Genomic DNA, 27,863 nt, shown 5'->3' on the forward strand with positions numbered 1-27,863 from the left:
ATGTTGTGTTTGTTTCATCCTTTTACTTGATTATTAATTTATTTTATTAATTAATTCAATTATTGTTTTAATTAACTAAAAATTTTGACTTACGATAAATTTGTCTAATCAATTTATGTGAAATTGATACTCGTATTTTATACACTTTATTATAATTTGACTTGTACACTTCCGATTCATTTGAACTTTAAATGATTGATTTTACTAGAGAATTTATGGTGCAAAAAAAAAGTTCAATGAGTTGATATCCCAGGTCGATTCCCATGAATGGCAAGAAATACAATTAAGATACGGACTCTAAAGCTGTAAGTAAATTAAAAGGAAACGACAATTCAAGAATCAAACATGTCGAAGCGCCCATGGAAAAAATTATCAATATTTCATCGGAATACTTTCATATTCAAAATGAACGAAGGAGAACAGAAATGGGCTTTCCCGTATATTGCCCTGTAAAATGAGGATCTATTGTCATCTGTTATTTGTTAAAGAAATTATCGACCAGATGAGCTGAAAATTTGGAAATGCAGCAAAGGGACCAAGAGTCAGCTGAACAAATTTAACGGCTTGGCAAGAAGTTCACCTAGTTGCTGTCCCTTCAAATCAGGGAGGGGTGGTTCAGCATCGAAATCTTATACTTTTGTCTGCTCCTGAATGTGTTGAGAATGGCTTTTACCAGGTGGAATGAAAATCAAGTCTTCCCAGCCAGCGTTCTTTTCATTTATCTGCCACAAGAGAAGATGGAGCGGAGATTTCAAATTCAGCAGTGAAAATTATGGTCATCCGTTGTCACTAAATAGCATGACATCCACTAAGACAAGTGTGCCTTCATAACAAATGAAGTGCTATCACTATGTTAAATATGATTTGGAGTAAACTGAGAGTTCCTAGTAGTATGCAAACTGCCCTGCAGGTGTTTCAAGTCAATTACCTCCATTTTCTTGAGGACATCTTCCAAGCTTCCCACCTGTTGAAATCAAAATTGTGACAGAAGTAAAATGCATAAAAAGGCGGAAGCTAGAGTCCCAAAAACTTGAATCACATGGATCAATAAAGAGCTAAGAATTCAACAAACCGATAACAAGAATTTTAACCATGGCTAGTTTGAATGCCAAGAATCGTGATTCTCTTTATGTGATTTTTCCCATCATTCATCAGACTCAAAAAAAGTGAAGTTACTTTAATTGATAAATTTTCTATGCCATTTTAGGACTGCAGAGAAGGGAAAGAATGATTATGACTGTCTTCATTTAAAGCAGCAATTATACAAAAAGAGTAACATGGACCAACTCATGTTGGTAGAGAAATATGAGCTCTTTTTTGAGCTATTTAGTCTCATATATCCACCCTCAGACTGCTTCAACATTCAAAACCGAGGCAAAAAGTTAATTCACACTTCATAATACCACGATGTGCCGAGAAACAGAAGATCCTCTGGATACCCTGGACACTGTTGATAGTGCTTTCTCTAAATCTTCCTGTGTTGAGACAGAAAAATTAATAAATAAGAAGATTTGTCCATGATCATAATCATAATTCACCTGAGTATGAGACACAAAGAGATTACCTTCTGAAAATATATTGGGCAATACCGTCTATTATTTTTCTTCATGACTAGGAGGTCTGACTGCAACCAGGAAAGGTTCGAGTAAATTATTAAGAACAGGCATAGCTGGAAGGGAACTAGGCTTCATAATGCGGGGAAGCTGTGAAACTATGTCAGTATTAAGAAAGAAGGATAATTAAAATCCAGATGCTTGATTTTTAAAAGTATAAGCAAGAATGCATGCATATACCCCTTGAATTTTACATTATTCTAAACTCTGTTTATTAAGCTCCATCGAGTGGCTGAATTCTTTGTATGCATTGTTCTTTTGATACCAATATGCAAATATCACCATCAAGATGACATAAAAAAGTAGAGCTTCAGATGCCCACATCCCAACCAAAGCATGCATGAATGAGTTATCATCACAAAAATTAAACCCATTAATATTAGACTTGGTGGAAGGACTTGATTTGGCAAAAGAATTCAAGCCTCGGATTTTGAGTAATATTTGATGCGGTGCATTTCAAATCTATGCCAATTGTTGATACGAGAATTTCAATTGAGATAGCGTGACTTTGAAATTTTCCTAACCAAAATCATCCAGATACCTAAGATGGATTTGCAATCATATATACTTTAGTCTTTGGTTTACGATGACCCAATCCGCTCAAAAATATTGGACTCTTTGATTTCAAATAATTCGATCCAAGCACATCCTTAGTTCATAAATCTCCACTCTGTTTATCTTTCACCATTTCCTCATCTTGATTCAAAATTTTAAAACAAAGACTTTTATTTGCATCTATATCTGCAAATATAGCACCATCCATGAATTTCCCTCTCTGAAATAACTTGCAAGACCATTCAAATAATAAACAGAAGATGATTACACCTTAGCAATTTCAGGTGAAGTATATAACCCGAATAACCTCAAAATTAACATTTAACCATTTTCACAATAAGTACATGAACGTGAATGGGGTACTTTGGGCAAAGGGTGTTAGCTATATAACTGACATCGGACGAAAATCTAAAAAAAGCTGCAATATAAATCTGCATTGCCTACCTGAAAAACAGGAACTCCGTCAAATCCACTCTTGGTATCTGCTGCTCTTAGCTAGCATTGAAAAATGTGCGGGTTAAAAAGAATTAAAAAACAAGAACAAAATGCTGCTAGTCACATTCATCAAATTATATTAAAAAAATACTCTTTTAAAGTCGCCACTTGTGGTGGTGATTTCACAATCAAGTTCCACCTCAAGTTGCAACTTGAAATAGAGTGTAGAGTGCTTTGAAAATGTAATACTTTTATAAAATTTCAATTTATTTATATTATTTTGTTGAAAAACCTGTGTATGAATAATGTACACAGTACCGATTGAGTATCCCCGGTTTGCACAAAAATAAAAGTCGGGCACAAATGGAGGTTTATTAAGGACTTCTGGATTCGCAATCTTTTCATAATAATGAAAGATTCACATGCATGCTAATATGCTATTAATCATGAGAATGCTTTACTATAAGCTTGCATTCTGTGTTTTTCTTATATATTAAAGCCATACGCTAGCTATGACTTTTCATGACAACTAGGAGCTAAGTGACGTTGGGACTGAGTGCTTCTTAAGTTAATTTCAATATAACTCAATTGTCATCACATCACTTTAATAACACAGGTAACTCAGCTAGAGCTTTGGACATGAGCAATGTTGTTCAACAATTAAACAACTATGACGGAATTCCCCATCTGTTTTTCGGGGCTTCTACTCTATGGCCATTTCTAGAACCTATAAGCTCTTTTGGAAATTCCTTAAAGATGCATTTGAATTGCAAGAAAAGCTTAAAATCTCCCTCAAGACGCAACAAGCCGAAGTTGTCTCATGTACCAACCTCCATTGCATTTTTTATTTGAACAGGATCAGGTAAAAAGCGAAATGCTATTCCTTCAACTTTCAACAAATAAACCTGCAAAGATTTCAAGGGACAAAAGCCAATACATACTTTAAGTTCACTGAACTTCATAAACTAATCGACCAGCTATCACAAGCACAAAATTCTTATGTTTGTTTTGGGATACACTATAAAATTTTGGATCTTTAAAATTCCTACTAAAGTACATATTGCACCATCAAAACAGCAATCTCCAAGTCGTAAACTACATAAAATGTACACCTGGTCCAGTGTAATAGGCACCACTTTTGCACCACCTCTTACAGCTCCTTTTCTTGACCTCACCTGAATAAAAACATTTAAAGACTAAAATCAAGAGCAACCCAAGAATAAAACGAGTTCATTCAAGCAACATTATATACATCCCTATACGAATGACAATAAATTTGCAGAATAGTTTATGAACACTCTCGTAAAAGCAGACAAGCAGGGGAGCAAGTCACCTGCTCAAATGAAAAAGGAAAGCCAAAATTTTACCATAGTTTCGAACCCAAACCCAAAAAAATGGCTATCTCCGCCTATCATTGAATAAACAACAATGTCTACTACCCCTCGCATGCAACAAAAAATCCAAGATCTTATACCAGGAGCAAAAAGACGATCAATTTATCATAATTCAAAAATAACCTGAGCCAGGAAAGATTCCGCATCTTCCCGTCGAAAACAAAGCAATCCAATGGACTTAACACCCTCCGCATCAGATATCAGCACAAACTCATTGTTGGTGTTGCTCACAGTGTAAACTGAAGTTCCGGAAAGCCTTCTAGCCACGTGGTTCGAGTTGAGCGTAGCTTCCGAAGAGGAGTTTTGCTTGCCCTGTCGCTGAGACACGGAAGCGAAAGGCAAGGATACTGGCGGTAGCGGAAATGCCTGCGGCAAAGCTGCGGCCGCCAATTTTTTGGTATCTTCGAGTCGACTTACGAATTGCGAGCCTATTCTGTGCATGAAAGTGGACAGCGAGAGAAGAGGGTTCGGAGGTGTGCCCACCGTGGCAAGGTTTGATGTAGAAGAAGACTCCATGGTTGCTTGCGATTACAGATAATTTGGTGGGCTAAATACCATATTTTTAGCGTATTGGGCTTTGGGGTAGTTTTGGCCCAATTCTGGCCCAAAAATACCTTTTAGTTGGTAAAGGCAATATGTAATTAGCAATATTATTTTCTCTTATTTTCGACGAAATTACGGGTGAAAAATAACCAATATTCAAATTAAAATTTTGTAGATTTTACATTAAAATATAAATTATTTTATAAAAATACTGTAAGTTGCATCTCCATTCAAAACATGTTATTATTGAGGTTTTAATATATATAATATATAAATATAAAGTATTCAAATACTTTGATAGTGGCCTAAGCTTCTTCGAACTGAATCAGATTCTATATATTTGCCAAAAATTGATAGGATAAGTTCCATATAATATATATATATATATATATATTAAAAAATTGTGAGACAGATCATCTATTTGGCTCACCCATAAATTTTTTTATAATAAATGTATTATTTATTATTGTAAATACGAACAATATTGATTCATCTCACGGATAAAAATATGTGAGATTATCTCACAAAAGACCTAAAAATATATATCTAAATTGTATTTCCAATATATGAGTGTCAACTCATTGTTGGCATGAAAATCAGCACGATGAGTGACAAATAATATGAGCAGCATATCAAAACGATATATATGTATGTATATATATACATGTATATTCAAATTTTCATACGTAATTATCATATGGTAAGTTTTTTGTTAGATGGTCTCATATATCTATATAAATGAGATGAATTGAGCCGATTAATATTTTTCATGTGTCATATCAGATATTTCTTTCACAAAATTGGCGAAATTAAATTTGGAAATTTTTATTATTATTCCAAAGTCACATGAAGTTAAGCAACCAAATAATAAAGCTCATGTCAACAAGCCCAAAGATCAAAGAATGATTGGCCCATGTCAATTGAAGGAGTACTCAGTTCATTAGCTACATAGGGTTACGCATAGAATTTTCTAGAGTTGGATTCTGTTAGGTTTGTTACGATAGCTAAGGACACATGGCAACCATTGATCAGTGGTGTTTTGTATAAATTTGAACAATCTACAGTGTAAAGAGTGAGGAATACAATACAACAAAAACACGTTTTTCTTCTTCTTCAAGTTGGTATCAGAGCAATAAATGGCGGAAGCCAATTCAGAGTCCTCGACGGCCATTAATGGTGTTCCCACCAATCCTAACCTTCTCCTCATAAATCCAGCTAATCAAATGACCTCCGTCAAGCTAAATGATGATAATTATTTACTATGGAATCTGCAAGTTCTTGCTAGCATCCGGGGCTTGGGACTTGAAATATTTCTCCTTGAGGATCCTCCGGTTCCTTCACATCTTACGCCTTCAGCCATAGGAGAAGAAACAATCAATCCTCTATATATTACATGGTGTCGACAAGACCAACTTCTTTTCTCCTTTCTGCTAGCTTCCATGGCAGAAGGTGTTCAGGGACAAATGATTGGATGTGAAACCTCTTCTCAGCTATGGATGCGAGTCACACGTCTCTTTGCTTCAAGATCCAAAGCAAAAGTAATGCATTATAAACTCCAACTACAAACACTCAAGAAGGGAGGTATGAGCGTGAAAGACTATCTTAGCAAAATGAAAAATTACATGGATATACTTGCTGCCTGTGGTCATCCGGTTAAGGAAGAAGATCAAATTCTCTATGTTCTTGGAGGAGTGGGCATAGAGTATGACTCAGTGGTAGTACACATCACCTCTAGATCTGATAATCTTAATCTGTCTGATGTCAGTGCATTGTTACTTGCACATGAAGGGCGCATTGAGGCTTATAATCTCTACGGCAACAACACAGCTTCTGCTGTTAATGTCTCGACGCTTGCACCTCAAAGGAAGACAGAGAACTCTCAGTCCCAGTTCTTTCGAGGTGCATATCAACGAGGGAGAGCACGTGGCAGGAATATAAGAGGTGGAAAAAGATATTGGCAACCCAATCATGGGAAACCAGTGTGCCAAATCTGTGGGACAATTGGTCATGTAGCAGAAATATGCTATTATCGTTTCGATAAAGATTATGTTCCAAGAAGAGTAGCTCCTAGTCCACCATATCAGCAAAGAGATAATGGCTCTACCTCACAGTTTCCAGCAGCAGCTTTTACCACCACAGGTACAGCCTCTGAACATCCCACTAAAGATTGGTGGTTTCCGGACTCATGGGCTTCTCACCATGTTACCAATGAACTTGGCAATCTCTCCCTTGGCTAAGAATATTCAGGAAGTGGTAAGGTTCAAATGGGAAATGGAACAGGTTTGTGTATCTCTCATCTTGGACACTCTAAGTTTCTTTCATCCTCTCCCCCTCGTTCATTCCTATTATCCAATCTCCTTCGTGTACCACAAATCACCCGAAATCTCCTCAGTGTCAGCAAATTCGCGCAAGATAATCAAGTGTTCTTTGAATTTCACCCACATTTTTGCCTTGTGAAGGATCTAGTGTCGCGGGAAGTTCTTCTCAAAGGGAATTTGCATGATGGTTTGTACAAGTTCAGTCTGGGAAAGCTTCTCCCTCCAGTATTTCCCGCACAGTGTCTCAACTCTACTTTATCCTCTACCAACAAGGATCCACACTAGACATCTGCCAAGGGATCTTCTCATCTATTAGATCAATGGCATTTTAGACTAGGTCATCCAAGTTTACCTACTATTAAGCATATTTTGTCCTCTTGTAATATTCTGATTCCACGAAATGAATATATGAGTTTTTGCTCTGCCTGTGCACTTGGGAAAAGTCATCAACTACCATTTACTTCCTCTTTAACTCGATACTCTGAACCTTTTGAACTTATATATGCTGATGTCTGGGGTCCAGCCCACACCACATCTCGTAATGGCTTTAAATATTACCTAAGTTTTGTTGATGCATACAGCAGATACACTTGGATTTATCTTCTCAAATTAAAATCCGATGTTTATCAATGTTCATTCTGTTTAAGAAATATGTTGAGGTTCAGTTTAAGAAAAATATTAAAGTTCTTCAAACAGATTCTGGCGGAGAGTTTCGATCGCTCTCCCATTTTCTCCATGATCAAGGGATGGTTCATCGGTTCTCTTGCCCACATACCTCTCAACAAAATGGTGTGATAGAACGCAAACATCGTCACATCGTTGAAATAGGACTTTCTTTACTTGCTCATGCTTCCATGCCTCTCAAATTCTGGGAAGATGCTTTTCTCACTGTTGTACATCTCATAAATCGACTTCCCACTGCAGGTACTCAAGGTCATATCCCTCTTACACTCCTATATAATCAAACCCCTGACTTTGCATCTCTTAGGGTCTTTGGGTGCCTTTGTTTTCCGTGTCTAAGACCTTATAACAACCATAAACTTCAGTTCAGGTCTACACCCTGTACATTTCTTGGTTACACTAGCACTCATAAAGGGTATGTTTGTCTAAGTCAAGAGGGTCGTGTTTATATCTCGCGCAATGTTACATTTAATGAGCATATATTCCCCTACATTGACAAGTCTAAATGTCACGAGGTTCCAGAATCAGCCTCTGAATATGTCTCCCTTTACTTACCACAATCTGCTACTTTTCCTGCACCACAAACATCAAATCCTCCTGAATCCCCTCCCATTCCCACCTCTATTCCCAGTAATACCTCACCTTGTTCTTCTCCTGAGGATCGCACATTTACTGTTCCTGCTTCCATGAATCTGCATCCGATGACTACTCGCTCCAAGGCTGGGATTTTCAAGCCAAAAGCAATGCTGGCAGATTTTTCATTACGTCGGGAACCCTTGAATTTTCAGGAGGCTCAGGTTTCTAAAGAATGATGTCAAGCTATGGACAGTGAGTTTCAAGCATTGCAGCTTAATAATACATGGTCCCTAGTTGTTCCTCCGGCCAATGCACCTATCATTGGATGCAAATGGGTTTTTAAACTCAAAACTAATCCCGATGGAACCATTGCTCGACACAAAGCTCGTCTTGTAGCAAAAGGATATTCACAAACTCCGGGATTGGACTATAATGAGACGTTTAGCCCGGTTGTTAAGCCCACAACAATTAGAGTTGTACTTACAATTGTTATATCTAAGGGCTGGAGTGTTAGATAAATTGATGTTAATAATGCATTTTTGCATGGACAACTTCATGAAGTGGTATATATGCATCAACCCCCTGGATTTAAGTCTCCAAATGCTAATTCAATGCTCGTCTACAGGCTGAACAAAGCGATTTATGGCCTCAAACAGGCTCTTCGCGCTTGGTTCGAAAAATTGAAGAATGCTCTTAAACTACTGGGGTTTTCTGAATCTCGGGCTGATGCTTCTCTTTTTGTTCAATTTAGCTCAAGTTCTGTTACCTATGTTCTTGTCTATGTTGATGACGTGTTAATTACAGGGAGTTGCAATTCTCAAATTCAGAGCTTGATCACACAGTTACATAATCAATTCTCTCTCAAAGATTTTGGGGACTTGTCCTTCTTTCTAGGAATTGAAGTTCTCAAGAATACTACTGCCGATTGCTCTATATTTCTCAACCAAACAAAGTATGCACGAGATCTTCTTGCCAGAACCAAAATGGGCAAAGCCAAATCTTTACCCACTCCCATGGTTTCGAGTATGAAGTTGTCTGTCAATGAAGGTGATCCTTTTGAGGATGTAACCTTATATCGAAGCACAGTTGGAGCTTTGCAATATCTCACCATCACAAGACCGGACATTGCCTTTAGTGTCAACAAAGTATGTCAATTTATGCAAAGGCCTTTATACACCCATTGGAGAGCTGTCAAACGCATTCTAAGATATCTCATAGGCACTCTTGACTTAGGTATTCATATCAAACCTTCGTTCAGTCTGAATCTCGTTGGGTACTGTGACGCTGATTGGGGAAGTGATATTGATGATCGGAGATCAACTTCTGGATTTTGTTGGTTTCTTGGAAGCACTCCTATCTCCTGGAGTTCAAAAAAAGCAGGCAGTGGTTTTTCGGTCAAGCACTGAAGCGGAATATCGCAGCCTTGCTAATGCCACTTCTGAACTTCTTTGGATTCAGTCATTGCTGTCTGAACTTCACGTTTTATCGCCTGCTACTCCTGTCCTCTGGTGTGATAATCTCAGCACCATTGCGTTAAGCGCCAACCCAGTCCTTCATGCTCGCACCAAACATATTGAACTTGATATACATTTTGTTCGCGAAAAAGTGTTGTCCAAATCTCTGTGTGTTCGTCATGTTCCAGCCTTTGACCAAGTGGCAGACATCCTTACAAAACCATTATCAGCTATTTCGTTTCTCAGATTAAGGTCCAAGCTCAAAGTACAAGCTCAAAGTTGGTATCAACCCACTGTTGAGCTTGAGGGAGGAAGTTAAGCAACCAAATAATAAAGCCCATATCAACAAGCCCAAAGATCAAAGAATGATTGGCCCATGTCAATTGAAGGAGTACTCAGTTCATTAGCTACATAGGGTTACGCATAGAATTTTCTAGAGTTGGATTCTGTTAGGTTTGTTACGATAGCAAAGGACACATGACAACCATGGATCAGTGGTGTTTTGTATAAATTTGAACAATCTACAGTATAAAGAGTGATGAATACAATACAACAAAATCACGTTTTTCTTCTTCTTCAAGTCATGAGTCCACAATGATATTGCGATTGAAAAATAAATAGTGTGTGTGGGAGTATTATTATAAGAAAATCGGGATGACTTAGGTATTCTAATAAATAGCTATTTTGTCAATATTAGGCCCAACTTTAATAATGTAGTATTCATATACTAAAAAATTGGTATAAATTCAAAATAATCTATTGATAATCATTGAATATAATAGTCTCAACTATATTTGTAGAATAAGTTTCTAGTGCAACACGAAAGTAATATATTTGACATAAAAAATAATATTTGTGATTCATATATTACACAATATATTTTGAACATAGAAAGTAATATTTTTCATTCAAATCAAAATACATTACACAATATTTCTTCATAATACAACTAACAAAAAATATACTTTTGTAGTGACAATTAATGATTTAGACAGTTAAATAATATTTTTCGTGGGTCGAATAATTTCACTCAGATCAGATATCATACAACATTTTTTTTATAGTATCAATAACAAAAAAAATTACATTTTTGTAGTGAAAATTAATATATTAGATATAACAAGTAATATTTTTCAATGATCAAATTGAAGCTGATATTTGTTTTACAGAATTAACCTCACTTGAGTTTTTGTATAATTTTGTGCAGGACTATAGATTAATGTATATCTAAGATTTAACATACGACATCTACACAGGAAAATAATTGTTTGACTTCTTTTAAAAGTTGAACCTCTTATAGGAAAGAGGATATTTCACTATACCATATCGTGATGAATACATGTCTACTTTCGAGGATTCTAATTCCAACAGAAAGCTAAAGGTTCCTTGACTAATATAATTTTCCTCACACAAGTAAAATCAAACACATAGAAGGGGCCAACAAATTAGGACATGAAAAAAAATCTGGAATACCCATGCTCGAGGCGATGGGAAATACGAAATGAGCACCGAAGAGTTCAAGAAGTGGTTTAAGAAATTCGATAGCGATGGAGATGGCCGTATAACCGTGGAGGAGCTACAGAAGGTAATCGAAGCTAACGGTAGCTGGTTCTCAAGGTGGCTCAGTAAGTCGAAGCTAACGGTAGCTGGTTCTCAAGGTGGCTCAGTAAGTCGAAGGCGAAGCGTGGCATGAAGTTGGCCGACGAAAATTACAACAGAGTAATTGATAAAAACGAAATAACTAAACTTGTGGAGTTCGCTCGTAAGGAATTAGGCATTAATGTTGTTGCTTGGTAAATATCCAAACTAGCTATTTTGATTTGTCACCTCCTTTCTTTCAGTCCCTATATCTCATTAATCTGTATAATGAAGTATTCTATGCAATCTCAGCATATTCAACACAACCACAAGAGTACTCTTTGCACTTTGCACGAAGAAACATTACCAATCAAATTGTATTTGTATTGAAATTTTACGACATATAGTATGCAACCACTTTTAAGTCAATGCTCTACGATTTACAAAATCATGTTTACGGAATTTTACATCTTCCCATGTAAATTTACATAAAGAAATATGGGATCTATAGGCAATGTAGAGGTAAAAATATCTATAACTTGGTATTGTATAGCTTTGAACATTCCATTCAACACTGATTGAAACTGGATGACTTAAGTATCTGCAAGGATGATATTCGAATTAGTCGTTCACTAAAAGCCCCTCGGTTCTTTTCTTAGACTACACACAACGTTTTATCAGATTTCACAGAAACGGGGAGACATATAATTGTCATGATGGAGTTTGAAGTTACCTGAAACAGTTCCAGTCATTAAACATGTTGCCTTAGTTGCTTGCCTCCATTTCAAGTTGCTCGATGTTAAATGTCAACGGCTGGAGGGGGAAGTTTCCAGTAATTCCAGGAATTAAAATCTTCCTGTAACGAGATTGAAGGATTGAAATCTTGCTCATGTACAGGAGAAAGACGAAGTTTCAACTTTAGTAGAAAATCGAAGAGATAAAGGCTTGCACACCCATAAGTTGATGTGATTATTGACATGTGAAAACAGATCATTAAAATTCAAAGACACGAACCTGTTCACATGAGGACATGGAAGGAAACATGCCGTGTACAAGGGAGTGAAGAGATAAATATGATTTGGTGTCAACGCGCCGGTTTACAACAATCTCACCCTGTAAAAAACAAAAAAACCACAGAAAATTAAGACAACATTCTCACATATGGGAAGCCTCACAAACGAACATTTTTGGAGTACCTTTGGATTTATGATGAATATTTTACCCCTTGGAATCCCAACTTTAAGATAGCTAAACTCATCAGTGTCTCTATTTCCAAAGCCAGCATAAAATGGATTCTTATCAGCGGGAAACAATGGCTTGATGTCCTGGAAAATTTAATGACCAATAAGATAGTCTCCTCAGTTGCGTTAGTCGAAAGACATTATTAATGTTCCCAAAATTAGAACAATGCATTTGATAGTTGCACAAAGCTTTGGTACTTGCAATGATTTCAGATACAAACTTTAAATCATCAATATTTTAGATGGATAAACTACTAATATCTCTAATCAATTTGTGAGACGCTAAAAATCTATTGGTTTCCGCCCCGATGAGATAAATAATGAAGGGGCTGACCTCCAAGCAACCGATTTTGAATTCATGAGGGGCTCTTCTAACAACTGCATATTGGAAAACAGAAACTTCTCAATTAGTAGTTCATTTGGCACATTGAAAATATTATCCTTCATATAGCATACAATTTAGAAAGCATAGAAATCTTAAAGTTAAATTGAGACTTGAACTAACTTAACCCTAAAAAGCTAGCTTAAGGAGAGATAATTGTTTAAGTCTATATATACAACTTCCAAGAACTTGATCCAGCCGATGAGAGACATCTAACATATACACTACACGCCCATGAATAGACAAGTGGAGCGTGAAGTTTATATTATCGGGTGGCCCATAGGGTAGTCCAACACATAACGGTGAGCTTGGGACATGATCGAAATCTGTCTCTGATAACATGTTAAGTTTGAGATTTTGACCTAATTTAACTCAAAAAATCTAAGTTGAGAATGTCCATATATAAAACTCCTAAAAATTTAATCCAGCCGATATGAGACATCTAATACTTATTTTCAAAAACAAGTATCAATAAAAATGTTTCCCAATAGCCCTACCAAGCGGGAATACATGTGATGTACCCAAATTATTGGACAACATTGGAAAATCTTAGGATACTTGGGTATTCCTGTTCCCTGATGAGGTTAACCACGGTGTTAGGAAAATATGCAGCAAAAGTTGGAGGAATCAATGACCTTCTCGAAATAGAGAGGGAAAGAGTCCATCAGGAGAGATGAGGACAGGCCCATCTGGTAAGGCTTTTCCATCCTGAAAAAACAGATGAACACCCTCAAAGGACATGTGTGAGCAAGAAATTCAAAATGCGTGACAAAACTCATTAAAACCCCAAGAATTCTAAATTTTTGTTCGTTTTTGCTATTTGGATTGTAGTTCGCTGGTATAATTTGTGATCATCACTATTGCATGAGTGAAGGAAACTAGTTTAAAACAGACCATCAATGAAAAGAGACAAACAAAACAAAAATATTTATATCATATTTATCATGTGAAATGCGACTTTAGTGAAGGGTGTCTTCCTATGCTTATCTGAAAGCTGAGATCATTCTCTCAAAAAAGCCTGAGATCATAAAAAAAATACCTGCTTGATATTAAACAAGAACTGTCGAGTATGAAAAGCCTGAGAAATCGAACGTGCACTGAGGAAAAGTAACTGATATCCATTTTCCTACATCATGCAAAACCAAAAAAAGCATTATCAACTCATGCAAACTGAAAGCTTTCTTGATTTATGTGCTCTAGAAACTATTTAAATTCAGAACACGCACACGGAGCAAAGGAAACAATGCTATTGAGAATGGTACAGCATATATTAATGTTCTCCATAATACACACACACATATAGTGCATATAAAGATAAATATGATAAGTGCTATAATAAAAACTATTTTTGCAAGTTTAATTCTATTCTCAGATTACCCAACCTTTATAGCAGAGAAGAGATGTGCAACACCTATCTGGGACCAATCCATACCAACCAAAGGCATAACCTGTCCTAGAAGATCAGACCTACAATATTCAACACGACCAAAGTGAGACTGCTAGATAGAATAGATATGAAGTCATAGAGAAGAATGACAGAAAAAGTATGACCAACTTAACGACCAATACCAAGTCATTGTTAACACATTTTGATAAATTAAGTTTGTCTGTAGTACTACACAATTATGTTTTTGGTTAGAAAAATGCAAATTAGAATACTAAAAGATTTGATTCCAGAAAATAAAGTTTGCAAAAGCCGCAAAACCAAGTTCGCAAAAGTTCATAGTTTTTTCCTCGGAGCAATGTATTTCAAGTGATGATAAAATAATCAAAAGGCTATTTCCATAATTTAAGAAGGCATGCAAGAAAAAATCCACACCATAGCTTGATGTGCATGATAAAAAAAACTTGGTGTGTGCAAAGCAGAAGGTAAGAATATAAAAATATATTAAATGTCACAACAAACTTCATTGTGGAATTAAGAAGCCACAAGCGGTAAACTACTGCCGGAAAGAATCATTAAACCAATCCAAAAATGTGAATATCAAGATATTGATGAGAACTAGATAAACACAAAAAGTTTGCAAAGAAACGCTCAAGTAAGACGCATCATAGTATAACTGTAGCTAGATTTGCATCTACTTGAAACTTACAGCAACTTGAAAAGCTATGCAAAGAAAAAGTCACAGGTATGACAAGTATAAAATCGATGAATTTCAAAAAGACAAAATATCATTTGTGACAAATTAAAAAAATCTTGATTCCACATTGTAGTGTCGTAATGCTTTGCAGGGAAAGAAAAACAAGAATCCAAGGAAATATATACCGAGTAATTGTCCCATCAACATCAGAAATCACAATTTGAGTGTCCCATCTCCACAGAAATATTCGGGCGTCAACCTGGAACAGTGATATTCAAGAAGAAGTATTACAGTGAGGTGAACAGGCTTTAAAGAGAGATTCTCATAAAACAATGAGACAAAAGCGACCTGTTGCTTCCCCAGCATCGAAGTTGAGAAGGTGAAGACCACTATATTCTTCCCTTCTTTTAATTTTAAAGACATCAGTTGTTCAGATGTTGGAGTAAGTGCCTTTACTTTCTTCTTGTTTACCTTAACTTTTGTATTATCTTTCACCACCTCCGAATCGGCCATTTCCTCAAGAATCTCTACAGCATTAGAATTTTCACTGCCATCCAAAGATGGGTGAGAAACTTTCACGCTTCTTGATCTTTTAATAGAGAAAGGCCAACTTCTCCTGCTTCCTCTCAATGAATTAATTGGCTTAGGTGGGTTTCCTGCAAGATCTCTAACGGTCAACATAAAAAATATTTCTGCTTCAAATTTGCATTTTCAAGAAGAGCTAAACAAAGGTTACAAACTATACCTGATTCAGGATATACAAAAACAACTAATTTCCGTACTGACAACTAATCCAAGCTATATGTAAGAAACTAACAGCTGGCAAAACTATCATTAGAATTCACGAGTTGACAAGCTGCAAAAGTCCAGGTTTATCAAATGACCACTCATCTAAAAGCTTAAAATGTCAAGAAATAAAAGACATTGACGATTATTTTCTCCACATATAAGTTTTGTATAGTAATTCTTGTTGCTTGTGAGGTTGGAAATTTAGCACATAACGAGAACAAATCAACCATAAAACAGAAACTTAACCAGAAAGATCGAAAATCATCCAGAGATAATAATAAAATCCAATACATCAACAACTGGTTCTAGATTCGAAATCCTAAATCAGGCATTCACAAAGATACAACGCCTACATCAATATTGGCTATACTGGAAAAAATTAAACGAGATCGTTATTGGTAAAATGAAATAATTTTCTTACCATTGAACGTTTTAAGACGTCTCTCTTCACTCTCTTTTAGAAATTTAATATCTTCAGCTGATTTCACACTTGAATTCCGTAAAGGGTTGAAAAAATGGGCACCGTCACGTACTTGAAGATTATCATTCAGAGGCCACAAATGGGGAAATGATCGCACCTTTCGTGTAAGTTCCTTAGGTTGATCATGACCAGATGTGTCAATGCTAGCATCACTAGATATGGTTCTTAATCTTCTTCCCTTGAGATTACCATCAATTATGTAGTCTTTTATAACTGCCTTGTCTAAGGAAAAACTGGGGCAAGATTTTGGAATAGCAGACATATTATCTCCATCAGCAACCCGTAACGAACATGACGAATTGGATTCTTTTCCCTCATGATCTGCATGAGCAAACACCGAGTGTTTTGCATCATTGGAAGAAACTTGGTCCAGGTTACCAAAGAGTAGTTGCTTTTCCTCCAAAGTTCTTGATGATGGAATAAATTGGTTATCACAATTAAAATTTGACATTTGAGGATACGAATCAGTGACAGAGGTTTCGACAAAAAAGGTCTCTCCATTCAGAGATATTTTTTCTTCCCGAACTACGGTGAATTGATCCCCTTTCCCCAAACATTCTTGGATGTTAAAAAGTTCATGTTCATGAAGCAGATCTCTTTCTGTTCCAGATTTCAAGTCAGATGGTGACTGAGTCCTTTTATGAGCAGTTTCAGTGTTGACAGAGACTTCCCCATAGTCACCATAACCACAGGAGAAATTTTCTTCTTCAACGGATCTGTCCAACTCAACTCCTGAACCTTCTGGCTTTTTAGATTCATAAATGGCCTTGATATCAGCATCTGTTAAATTCACGACCTTTTCATCCGATTCTTGAAATTGTGATTCACATTTCACGACCTCAGAGATAATAGTCACAGAATTCACATGGTAATCTTCTTTAACTAAGCCTGACTCGTCAGTCAAATAAACATCTTCTCGAGCACATTCAATTGAGGTGGCTGGTTCAGCCACAGACCCCAAATCTAAACATTTCAGTACCATACGATTTTGCTCAACAGTGCTCTCCAGTTCCTGGGAGCTTGAACAAGATATAACGCCTAGTGCATCCGAAGTACAACCATAATCTTGCAAACTATTATGGGTCACGTCTTTTGTTACATCTTCAGCAGAAAACCGTGAGGTGTTTTCTTTTATGCGCCTAGAGGAAGCAAGATTAGTGCACCACTTCAACTCCAAGAGATCAGCTGCAATCTCTGCACGCTCCAAAGATTCGGTCCTAATAACATCAGATGTGTATTCCTCCTCTCTCCCAAAAACATGTTCCAAAATCTGTGACCGGCGAGAATTGGTCCTACACGCGCCATTCCTATTATTTTCACAGGCATTTGAATCAGACCAACTATTGTCGGATTGCCTATCCATGTCCTCACCAGAAGAGGACCGAGGGGAGTATGCGAACTCTTCTTCTACATCAACCTCCTTCATAAAATAGGCTTCCCCTTTATGATCAAGATGCATATGAAAACCTGCTTCGACACCGTTGACACTAATGCCAACAACCTTCTCTTTGGTCTTCAACACACCCTGAAACTTCCCAAACCGAACATACCATGGCGACGACTTATAACTCCCATCAGGCTGTTCCACCACAATTATATCTACAGCACCACCAAACGGATGAAACGGACCAGAGACAGTATAAACACTTTTACTTATATAGCTACCTAGCTTCCCCACAGCTTGCATATTTTAAAATATAGAGCAAAAAACACCGGACAGCCAACCACCTAAGGAAACTTGAGATCACCTCGAGAATAGAAAATCCATAGTCCAAAAACCATCAAAACTAGATTCCTTACGGTAGTAAATAAATATCCACAACCAACCAACAGTAAAACCACCACCTTTTTCCTTTGCTTCCGTTCTTTCTCCAATAATTTAAATTTCAAGGATAACCCAGATATAGAAATACTAAAAAGTTCAAAACTTTAAGAATCCCATACAATAAGCAATGGAAATAACATTTTCTCACACCTGAAGAATAGAAGAAACCACACAAAATAGAGAACAAATATGTACGAGTAATCAATGTACTAAAGAAGATTCAAATAATATGATCCTCTGATCAAGATCAATTGAAGAATCTGCAGCAGATACGGAATTCAGCTCAAAAAAGCTGCCGATTAATGGATTCAAGAATCAAAAAACAACCTTCGAGGAACGCTCACACAAGCAGCAAATCGCCATAGGCTAAGCGTGGAACAACAGTTGGCATGGACATCATATACCCTTTTATTCGAATGTCCCCCGTACGCCAATAATAATTACAGATCATTCATAAATGCAAAATACGCAAACCTCTTGAGAAGACATCAAATTTAACACAACTTGCAACACGATGTGATTCGATTTCTCAGGCGATAAAAATTGGCATAATATAACAATTATAATTTTAAAAGGGGGATCGAAATTTAAAACTTTCTTGACTTAATTTTTTTTTTGTCGGATTTTTCGTAGGATTTTCAGATATTCTGTTTTTTTTTTAAAAAAACTTTTATCTGGCGAGGTGGAGTGATGATTGCACTATGACATGACACGTGAGCTTGTCTTTAATGAGTTGGATGGATGATGATTTTAATTCCAATACAAAACTAGTATTTAAGTTTTTAACATTCGAATTAAATTTATATTAATTTGAGTTTTTTCAGGGAAAGTCGGTGAAAAATCTTAAATCAAAACATTTTTTTGGGTTCACTTCCTATCCACAAAATTGTGGTACTATGTCATACAAAATATGGTACACTTCATTTGGAAATGTGGTACTAAAAAAGTACCCAGGGACTTAACACAAAAAAAAATCGAAGGATGGGGACTGAAGACCAATTTTCCGTTTTTTTAATACATAAATCCTTTTACATTTTTATATATTAAAATTGGGCATAATAGACACGAAAATTTGGGATCTTTGTATAACTAATACTATATTGTTAAACCTGATATCGTTATCATAAACATAGGTATCATAACTCTGTTTATTTTTTTTATTCAACACCAAATTGAACTTTATTTTATTTAATTTTCTTTACTCAAGAAAAATATATTATCAAAAATTTATCGAAGACATTATCTAAATCTTATACGAAATTTGTTACAAAAATCTAAAATCATATTAAAAATCCATATGACTTTTTGGTTTAATTATTTTTTACATTTTTTACACAATAGTTTTTTTCACATGTACATATATTGCGTGCCAAGGAGTACTATCCTATAGAATACTTCAAATACCATGTTGGAATACCTCAAATATCTCTTCTTCTTTTTTTTTATCATGAGCACAAAAACTCATACAAAACCATCACACAGATCAATTTTTTGAGACAAATATCTTATTTGTCTCAATCCATGAAAAAAATATTTTTTAATGTCAAAATTATTACTTTATACTCAAAATATGGATCAGATCGACCATCTCACGGATATAAATTCGCGAGACCATTTCACGAGAGACCTGCACTATTAAAAGACCAGTGTCCAGTGTCGTTTTCAAAATTAAACTTTTAATTTTCACTTTTTAAATTTTTTTATGATTTTCATTTTTTAAAATTCAAAATTTATTTTTTTACACAAAATATATTTAAAAGTTAAAAAATTATTTTTGAAAAAAAAAACACTTAACAAAAATCACAAAATTTTAATTTTAATTTTTTTTGCATTTTTTCAAAAGGGTACCTAGATAAAAATAATAATAATAATTGTACATGGACACAATAAGCATATATAAAATTTCCATTATATAGTACCGTCATCTCAATTTTATAAGTCATGTTTTTTTTTCCGGTTAGCCCCAAATATAAATTAGTTTTATGTGAGACGGATTGACTCAATCCATATTTATGATAAAAAAATGATATTTTTGATATAAAGTAATATTTTTCATTGTCAAATTTTAGGTCCATCTCCCAAAATTTATCTGTGATAGTACTAATGGGAGTGCTTGTATCCGAATATATAAACTTATATTATATTTAACAATATTTTTTCTTCTCTTCATTTTACTAATATACATATTAAGTAAGTCTTGGAAAAACTTGCAACCATTTTTTGAATAAATTAAATAGAGATAAAGTAAGAAATTTGTATGTAAATTTTTTTAATTATATTTTTAATTGGTGTATTTTATAAACAAAATTATATAATCGTGACGGAGGAAGTAAAATATTGGAGATAAAAATATCAACAAATTTACGTCATGATACGTTGGGCTTGGGTTGTAGTGTCATTGGGCTGATGTTAGTGAATCATACATATTTGTTTGGGTTGGGTTATAATGTGGCATGGACTGATGTTAGTGAGAATAAATTCCAATATACGCGTCTACACTAATTCATGTACACATGTTCGTGATAGTTTCTAAAAAAAATTCAATAAGAGTTTATTTATTTTTATTTTTATTTTTTGATTACCACACACGGGGAGGGGATCGAACCCGAAGAACCGGCTAATCCGACAGGAGGTGAGACCATTGGGCTACAAGCCCATTCTCTACGAAGGGTTTATAAGATGTCGAAATAAAATATTTGGCATCTTATAAACATTTTAAAGGATTTTATTTATGACAAAAACTTGTGTGAGACGGTCTCACAAGTCGTATTTTGTGAGACAAATTTTTTATTTGTGTCATTCATGAAAAAATATTACTTTTTATGCTAAGAGTATTGCTTTTTATTGCGAATATCGACAGGGTTGACCCGTCTCACAGATAAAGATTCGTGAGACCGTCTCACAAGAGACCTACTTATTATTTATATATTTTAAAAATTCAGAAAATCCCAAAAAATATTAAATAACTAAAATACGTCTTTTCAACCACACAGAACAACTGCGTTGGTGCAGTGTGTGAGGTTTAAAACTAATATCCAAAGTTTGAATCACACTAAAGTTTTCTCTGCTTGAGATTTTTTGCAGTCTTATGCGAGATTACATGGTTTCCGTAGTTTGCAGGTTACGGCTTTTTTAGTCAAAACTCGCTATATGTATACATATATGTCTACTCTCTCGTTCTCATCTCTTTTAGTCAAAACTCACTCACGTATTTACCAACAATCATTGATCCAATCCATTTAAGTTCAAATTCTGCATTAATTTTTTAAATTTTTTTTTAGACATGGATGATCGATATAGTGACTTGATGGATTTTGCTGGAACAAACAGTGGAAAGTACTCGATTTTCCAATTAAAATGCTCGCACTTTTTATTATCCAAACAACGGTTCATCGGATTGAGTAACTAAAAATCAAATTTCTTAATGGAAGTTCTCACTTGAAAACAAATATCGTCAAAGTATACGTAATTTTTCAGAGCAGTCAAGTCGCCGAATGCAATTATATTAAGTAAATTATTTATAGAGATAATATATGAATTTTTAAAGTGGATTAGATAGCGTAGTTATGAGTAAATTATATTAAAATATTACTTATTTAAATCAATGGAGTATTTTCGTAAAAATTAATTGGTGTCACAAATTGAAGTCTCACGCTCTTTATGTATGCTAGTGACTTTTCGCATGCAATATATGTGTTATTTTCGTGTTGATTTTTTATTTTAAATTTAAAGCTTTCTTATAATAATTTTTTATATTAGGAAAGATTATAAAATTCTAAAATTTGGATAAAGTTTACAAAAATATTTTATTAGTTTTAAAAATTTTGGAAAATGGATATGATAGTGATAAGATAATACACAAATTTGGGTTGGTCTCTTGTGAGACAGTCTCACAAATCTTTATCTATGAGACGGATCAACCCTACCGATATTTATAATAAAAAGTAATACTCTTATCATAAAAAGTAATATTTTTTCATGGATGATCCAAATAAAATATATGTCTCATAAAATACGACCCGTGAGACCATATCACACAAGTTTTTGCCCACAAATTTACTAAAATAGATTTTTATAATATTTTTTGTTAAATGAAAATAGAGTATTTTTATACTTTTATAGGTGAGTTGTTGGTATTTAAACAATTCAACATGACCTCAAATTTAATTACTCCAAGTGTTTCAAACTTAATAATATAGTGGATGTATTGCATGTGTGTGTGTGCGCGTGTGTGTGTCTATATATATATATATATAAAGTAGATATTAATCACCCGTAACAGGGAGTGGCTGCCGTTTCCACGAGATAAAAAAATAGGATCGAAACAAAAAAGGGCACATTACAAATGACACTTGTCGAAGTTCAATTTCGGAAAACGGGTCCACTCACTTTAAACCTTAATGCAAATGATAAGAAATGGTCCCTATGCAGTTGCGACGAGGTTAATGAGAGGTCAATTTGAATATTTGTTCAATTTTTATAAAATCATTGGGAGTAAAAAATATGAAATGAAACATCAATTGACAAAAGAGACATGCGCCAAAGTACATTTTTAAAGATGGATTGAATCATTTTAATAAAATGATTTCAATTTAGTATAAAACTTGTATTTTTAAAAAAGTTTGATCGAAGAAATTACTGCATGCTTATTCTACGCCTGCACCCTTCCCCTTGCATGTCTCTAGGGATGCAAATACACCAAGGATTTGAATAGGAGATGATACCTCGTCCTCTTTATTTATGAAAACGATACCAACATGAGTCCTAACTCCTAAGAAATGGCTAAAAAACATATAGAATCTAATCTTTCTCCCAATGAATATCCTTTAATTTATTAATTCAAACATAAATATATTTTATTACACACGGAGAAGGAAAAGTTTTCCTAGATTAAACGTAAGAAATATGACCAAACCTATAAATTATGGCGTCTTGATTTTATCTTCTGTTGCAATGGATTTTTTGCAATGAGCAATGGCGGATTGAATTGCAGCCTGTACCTCCTCCATTGTGCTATCACTTGTGGTAGGTGTGGTTGTTCCACTTGCCACCAGAAGGCCACTATTTGTGGGAGACGTCCTCATTGAAGCTGGCGCGGATAATTCTCCTTTCTTCCCTCTTATTTCCTTCTTGTTTCGTACCCGCAAATTCCCCGAAAACGAATAGGCCTGGCGATGGAGTTGAGGGGACATTCTCCTGTTTCTGAAAGAAAGAAGAGGCTTGATCAATCTCATGTACTTCTTTACAGCGTCGCTTATATCAATTTTAGTCTTCGTTTTCTGTTTATGTTCTTTTTCTTGATGACCTTTTCCATCTCTCGTTTCACACCCTTTTCTCCATTTCGGAATCCAAGAAAAGGATCTTGATTTCGCTGTCTCTTTTTCTTGCGGAACAGCGCTGCTGCTGCAACTCTCTTGATCGAAAGTGGGATGAGTATGATCAATGTTGATGAATCCATGATCAATGGTCATGGAGTTCCTGTCGTTTTCGTCTTGAAAATCCTTTATCGGGAGAGTGAAACTGTCCAAATAATCGGTGGAGAAGCGGGGCGAGGCGGGGAGATTGGAGAGGAGGTGCAGCGGGAGCAAGTGTCCGTGGAAGAAAATCTCATCTGCTGGGGTTAAGTCGACGGCAAATGAAGGGTGCGATTTGTTCTTCTCGGATATTTTCGATTGCGGATGGAGAGAAATCGTGAAGGTGAACTCGTGTGCAGGAGAGGATGAATTCGAAGGCGACGATGTTGGATTCAGTATCCCATTTCTTTGGCCTTCATTTTGCTTATCTTCTTCCTTGTTTCTAACCACCTGTTGCTGTGTCTCCATGGCAGCTGTGTATCGATGATTAAGAGGCTAAAAACCGATGTGGTATGGGGTTTTTTTCGTCGCTTTTTTGCGCTGTTTTTGTATGGTTATAGTTTCAAATGGTGGCAAATTTTATCAAAAAGATAAGGATAATCAGAAGGGAGTGGAGTCTGTGTTGTGGGGAGGATGGGAGGGCCTCTTTCCGAGTCTAAGTTTAAACTGTCCTGTACATGCTATGAAATCAGTAATTTATGGAGCCAACATGTTTTGGCTAGGGGAGGGGGCATGTGAGTATAGTTGTGCGATAAACTTGTACATATGCAGTTTACGAAATTCGATTCGATTATTTCAGATCTTGAAAATAATTTTATTATAAATACAAATCAAGATTCATATAAATGTGAATCCAATCAGTTCGAGTTCAATAATTTCGAATGTATGTATTTACATCAAGTCCTTAAATTTTCATTTTAATATTGGCTAAAGATACGTGCAAAAATTAACGTGTTTCTTAAAAGTATGGATAAAACCAAATTTGACTAAGGCCAGAAAGCCAATTAATGAAGAGCACTATTTGTCCTTAAGTTTTTGTATCAAAATTGATTCCAGTATAAGTTGAGAAGTCATGTTCAGCCATTCCATGGAAAGAAGAATCTAAACCTGTAAACTAAAAGCATAATGTGTGGTTGGCCCCTCGAGTTATCCAAAAGTTAGTCAATATTCACAATAAAAAGTAATAATCTTAGAATAAAAAAAATATTTTTTCATAGATGATCAAATAAGATATCTGTCTAACAAAATACGACTCGTGAGACCGTCTCACGCATACAAGTTTTTGCCATGGAAAAATCTATTATCGACATGGAATTATTGTCATAATCTATCTACAAGAAACATTCCCGTACATAAATTTTTCAGTTTATTTTTAAAATCTTTATTATTATTATAAACAAAATTTATTCCTTGTATACTTACATAAATTCAAAAATGTTGATAAATGTACATAAATAATGTGATATTTTAAGAATCTGAGAAACTGATAATATTGGATATGGTAGTTATAGGTGGATTAACAAATAAATTTTTCTGATAATATATACTGAATGAAATAAGGATACTATAGTCTATTACTTAAAACTATGACTGGATTTAAAATATAATTTATTCTATACTTTTATAATTTGATAAGGGTGACAAATATTTTGGTAAATTTTTAAGAATTTGAGAAACTGGTAATATTTTTTTATGGAAACTATGGGTGGTTAGGGATTTACTAAAGCAAATTTTTATGATAATTTCATTATATGAAGTATGGGATACTTGTCTGTTTACTTATATAATATTCCCACTAAAATAGATAAAAATAATTAAATAAAAATACAAAAAAAAATCGAATAAAGAAATTTTCTAATTTTAAAATCATCTTGGATTTTTAAATGTGTAAAAAGATTTGAATTTTTCAAATTTTAATGGGGAAAAGTAATTTTTTAGTTTACTCATTTTCATTTTTCCCCGACAGATATGTGATAAAAAAAATGACCAAATTAATTAATATATAATAAAATGTAAATTTGAGGACATGGAATCAATAGATTTTATTTCTCTCAAATTTAACGGTTTATTTAATTATAAATATAGTTGATGTGACCGGATAAAAATGGGTGCAAGAAATGTGGGCAATTTTACCGGGTCGAGTTATGAAGATGATGAGGGATGAGAGCACAACAAGATGTATCAAGACTAGAGATCTTGCTCTCGAGAAAAGCTGGTGCTGATATGCAAACATGAAGATAACCACGTGAATGGGCGTCAGAGGGATGTCTGGCGTGGTCACTCAGATGCTTAAGTCAGGCGGTGAATAATGAGAAACAATATAGCAAGGAGAAATGTTGTATTAATGATGTACTTTTTGGGAGAGTAAATGATAGAGACTGAAGATATATGAAACAATGAATGTCTTAATGTTTAAAAAAACTTGATATTTATAGAAAGAAAGTCAAATTATGATCTTATTTTCAGTGCCCATATATTAATTATGGCAAGATGATTGCTCATATCCTGTTTTTTTACACCAACTTCTCTGACACGCCAAACTGTCCTCTTTCACCTTGTCAAAGCCATGAGATTCTGACAGTAATGACTACCGAGATAATGTATCACATACTTGTGCACTCGAGTAAGGTGTTATTATCGAGGTAACCTGGTAGAGAACTATCACACAGGAACTCGTCTGGAAGCCCGACTTCTGGTAACCCGGGAAGATGATATCTCGGGCAGTCATTTGCCCGGCTATTATCGAACCGGCTCAAAGCTTGCCAGGACCTAACCCATGACCCGGGAGTATCAGTACCCAAGATTCGAGTCTTCTCTGGGGGTATGAATAGTGATAATTGTAATGTATACTAGATTTTTCGGATGACTGGACATTATTAGAAAATTCTAAGCAAATAATAAGATAGTGTAACAACATTCAGATCGATGCTACCTGATGTGGCTCGAGAAATTTGGGGGTAAAAAGGATGCTTAATTCCGAGCTCAGATATGTTCATCTTTCGTAGGTCGGTACTTGAGATCCACGGTAGGTAGTCAAGCTCCTGCAGACAAACAAACAGCATACCTCATGAATGGTCGTCGGAGAGATTTTTTGGCATGACTACTCTGACGGTTTAGTCTATAATGAGATCACAAAAGAGAGAAAATTCTGGAGAATATAAATACAAGTGTAAGAAATATGATAGAAAGAGACTCAATTTTTGAATGAGATCATATGGTATTTATAGGCGAGAAAGTAATGATGGCCTCAGAGTCCGAGCTCTTACAACCTGCAGTTCGTCGACATCCGTTAATTTCGCACTTGGATTCCCATGATTATCCTTCGATTGTACCCTTAGCTACACGTTGCAGAGTCATAACAATACTCTTCTTAAGTCCCGTATTTTCTGGACTAAATACGATAATTAAGCTAATGATATCATCTTCCAAATATTTTGCTAACCAAGTTACCTCGGTCATAAGTTCTCCAAATATTATGACCGATGGGCCTCCCACCTTGTCTCAACTACCTTGGACATTCGGCTTCCCAAAACGACTGCCAAGTTTGGCACAATAAACTCAGGGAATTCAACGCTATTCTGCTTGGTATGGGTCCTAGTGTTAGAGTAAGTGTTCAGCGAGCTAATTTGTGGTTTGAACTTTATAGACTTTTATGTAAAACAATATTTATTTTAATAATATTATACATTTTTATCCATTTATGACATTTAATTTGTCTGTATACTAATGCAAGTTGTAGAGATAAAGTTATTGAATATATTATAAGTACCATGAGGTCCACAAGTCTAGTAGATCATGAAATTCATGAAGAAGTGTACTGTATATTCTAAATATGTTCATAGTCGATTCAGACGCCTAAAATAAGGATATAAGTTGCTCAAACTTGAGACTAGCATTTGTGGTAAAAACGACACTTCATTGTTAAGGGCATGAGCATGTTCATTTGTACAGATGAGTGATCATTTGTGAGGCATTGAACAATCTTTTCTCGAACTGTCCAAGTGATTATCACTTATCGAGTAGAATAGTCTGCGATCATGGTTGTACATCATTAGTTCTTTGACATGGGACAACATGGAGGTTCTACGTACTAGCATGTACTTTGATCCGTTTACCGACTCCATTGAGGGTCATCAGTGGCGAGGTTGGGTGTAATTTTGAAATACGTAGGAGATAATGTATTGTAGTTGGAGATTCACCGCTCGGCTGTGGATGAAGATATCCTATGTGATCTGATAAGTTAATAGAGCAAAGAGTCTCTCGCCAGAGCAAGAATGTTCTTTAGGGAAATATGTTTTCTTAGTTGCACATATGATGTCACTATTGTTACTCATAGATACATCACATTGTTACCGAATTCATTTACAATTTTTGATATACCAATTATTATAGATTTAGTTGGGATATACGAGTTGAAGAAACTATATTATACGCTAATAATAACTTATGGTTTTTGCAGGCACTATCAGTTATACCTAGGGGATCATGGGGCGATGATACTAGACACTCTTATCATGATCCGATGAGTGCAATCAGACTTGAGTTCTAACATTCTTGATCAAG

At 35.2% G+C, this 27,863-nt stretch overlaps 3 protein-coding genes and 1 long non-coding RNA gene across 6 annotated transcripts; 1 reads left to right on the top strand and 3 right to left on the bottom strand.

Annotated features, from left to right (window-relative positions):
- Positions 1-360: 360 nt before the first annotated feature.
- Positions 361-4,546, bottom strand: LOC142551539 (protein TIC 22, chloroplastic). Of its 3 annotated transcripts, XM_075660827.1 has the most exons (9): positions 4,121-4,546; positions 3,716-3,778; positions 3,434-3,508; positions 2,613-2,663; positions 1,565-1,624; positions 1,404-1,475; positions 929-964; positions 581-722; positions 361-447 (listed from the first exon to the last, which is right to left on the bottom strand). In XM_075660827.1, exons 1-8 carry the CDS (start codon positions 4,511-4,513, stop codon positions 630-632), a joined length of 843 nt encoding a protein of 280 aa, XP_075516942.1. In that variant the 5' UTR covers positions 4,514-4,546; the 3' UTR covers positions 361-447; positions 581-629. The 3 variants fall into 3 exon arrangements, with proteins under 3 accessions (XP_075516942.1, XP_075516943.1, XP_075516941.1); XM_075660828.1 differs by having other exon boundaries at positions 361-722; positions 1,407-1,475; XM_075660826.1 differs by having other exon boundaries at positions 361-722.
- Positions 4,547-10,976: 6,430 nt separating this feature from the next.
- LOC142551540 (uncharacterized) lies at positions 10,977-11,841 on the top strand. The gene is made up of 3 exons (XR_012821581.1): positions 10,977-11,186; positions 11,228-11,663; positions 11,701-11,841. It is a non-coding gene; the product is annotated as an uncharacterized LOC142551540 (long non-coding RNA).
- Positions 11,626-18,612, bottom strand: LOC142551538 (phosphatidate phosphatase PAH2-like). The gene is made up of 11 exons (XM_075660825.1): positions 16,062-18,612; positions 15,200-15,507; positions 15,037-15,110; positions 14,153-14,237; positions 13,810-13,896; positions 13,406-13,478; positions 12,723-12,766; positions 12,344-12,472; positions 12,162-12,260; positions 11,881-12,003; positions 11,626-11,748 (listed from the first exon to the last, which is right to left on the bottom strand). Exons 1-10 carry the CDS (start codon positions 17,806-17,808, stop codon positions 11,947-11,949), a joined length of 2,703 nt encoding a protein of 900 aa, XP_075516940.1. The 5' UTR covers positions 17,809-18,612; the 3' UTR covers positions 11,626-11,748; positions 11,881-11,946.
- A 4,073-nt stretch (positions 18,613-22,685) lies between these two features.
- Positions 22,686-24,014, bottom strand: LOC142550917 (BRI1 kinase inhibitor 1). The gene has a single exon (XM_075659962.1). It carries the CDS (start codon positions 23,766-23,768, stop codon positions 22,869-22,871), a length of 900 nt encoding a protein of 299 aa, XP_075516077.1. The 5' UTR covers positions 23,769-24,014; the 3' UTR covers positions 22,686-22,868.
- Positions 24,015-27,863: the final 3,849 nt, after the last annotated feature.

The sequence above is a fragment of the Primulina tabacum genome, chromosome 7 (assembly GCF_025594145.1).
Source record: "Primulina tabacum isolate GXHZ01 chromosome 7, ASM2559414v2, whole genome shotgun sequence".
In the NCBI taxonomy this organism is placed as follows: domain Eukaryota; kingdom Viridiplantae; phylum Streptophyta; class Magnoliopsida; order Lamiales; family Gesneriaceae; genus Primulina; species Primulina tabacum.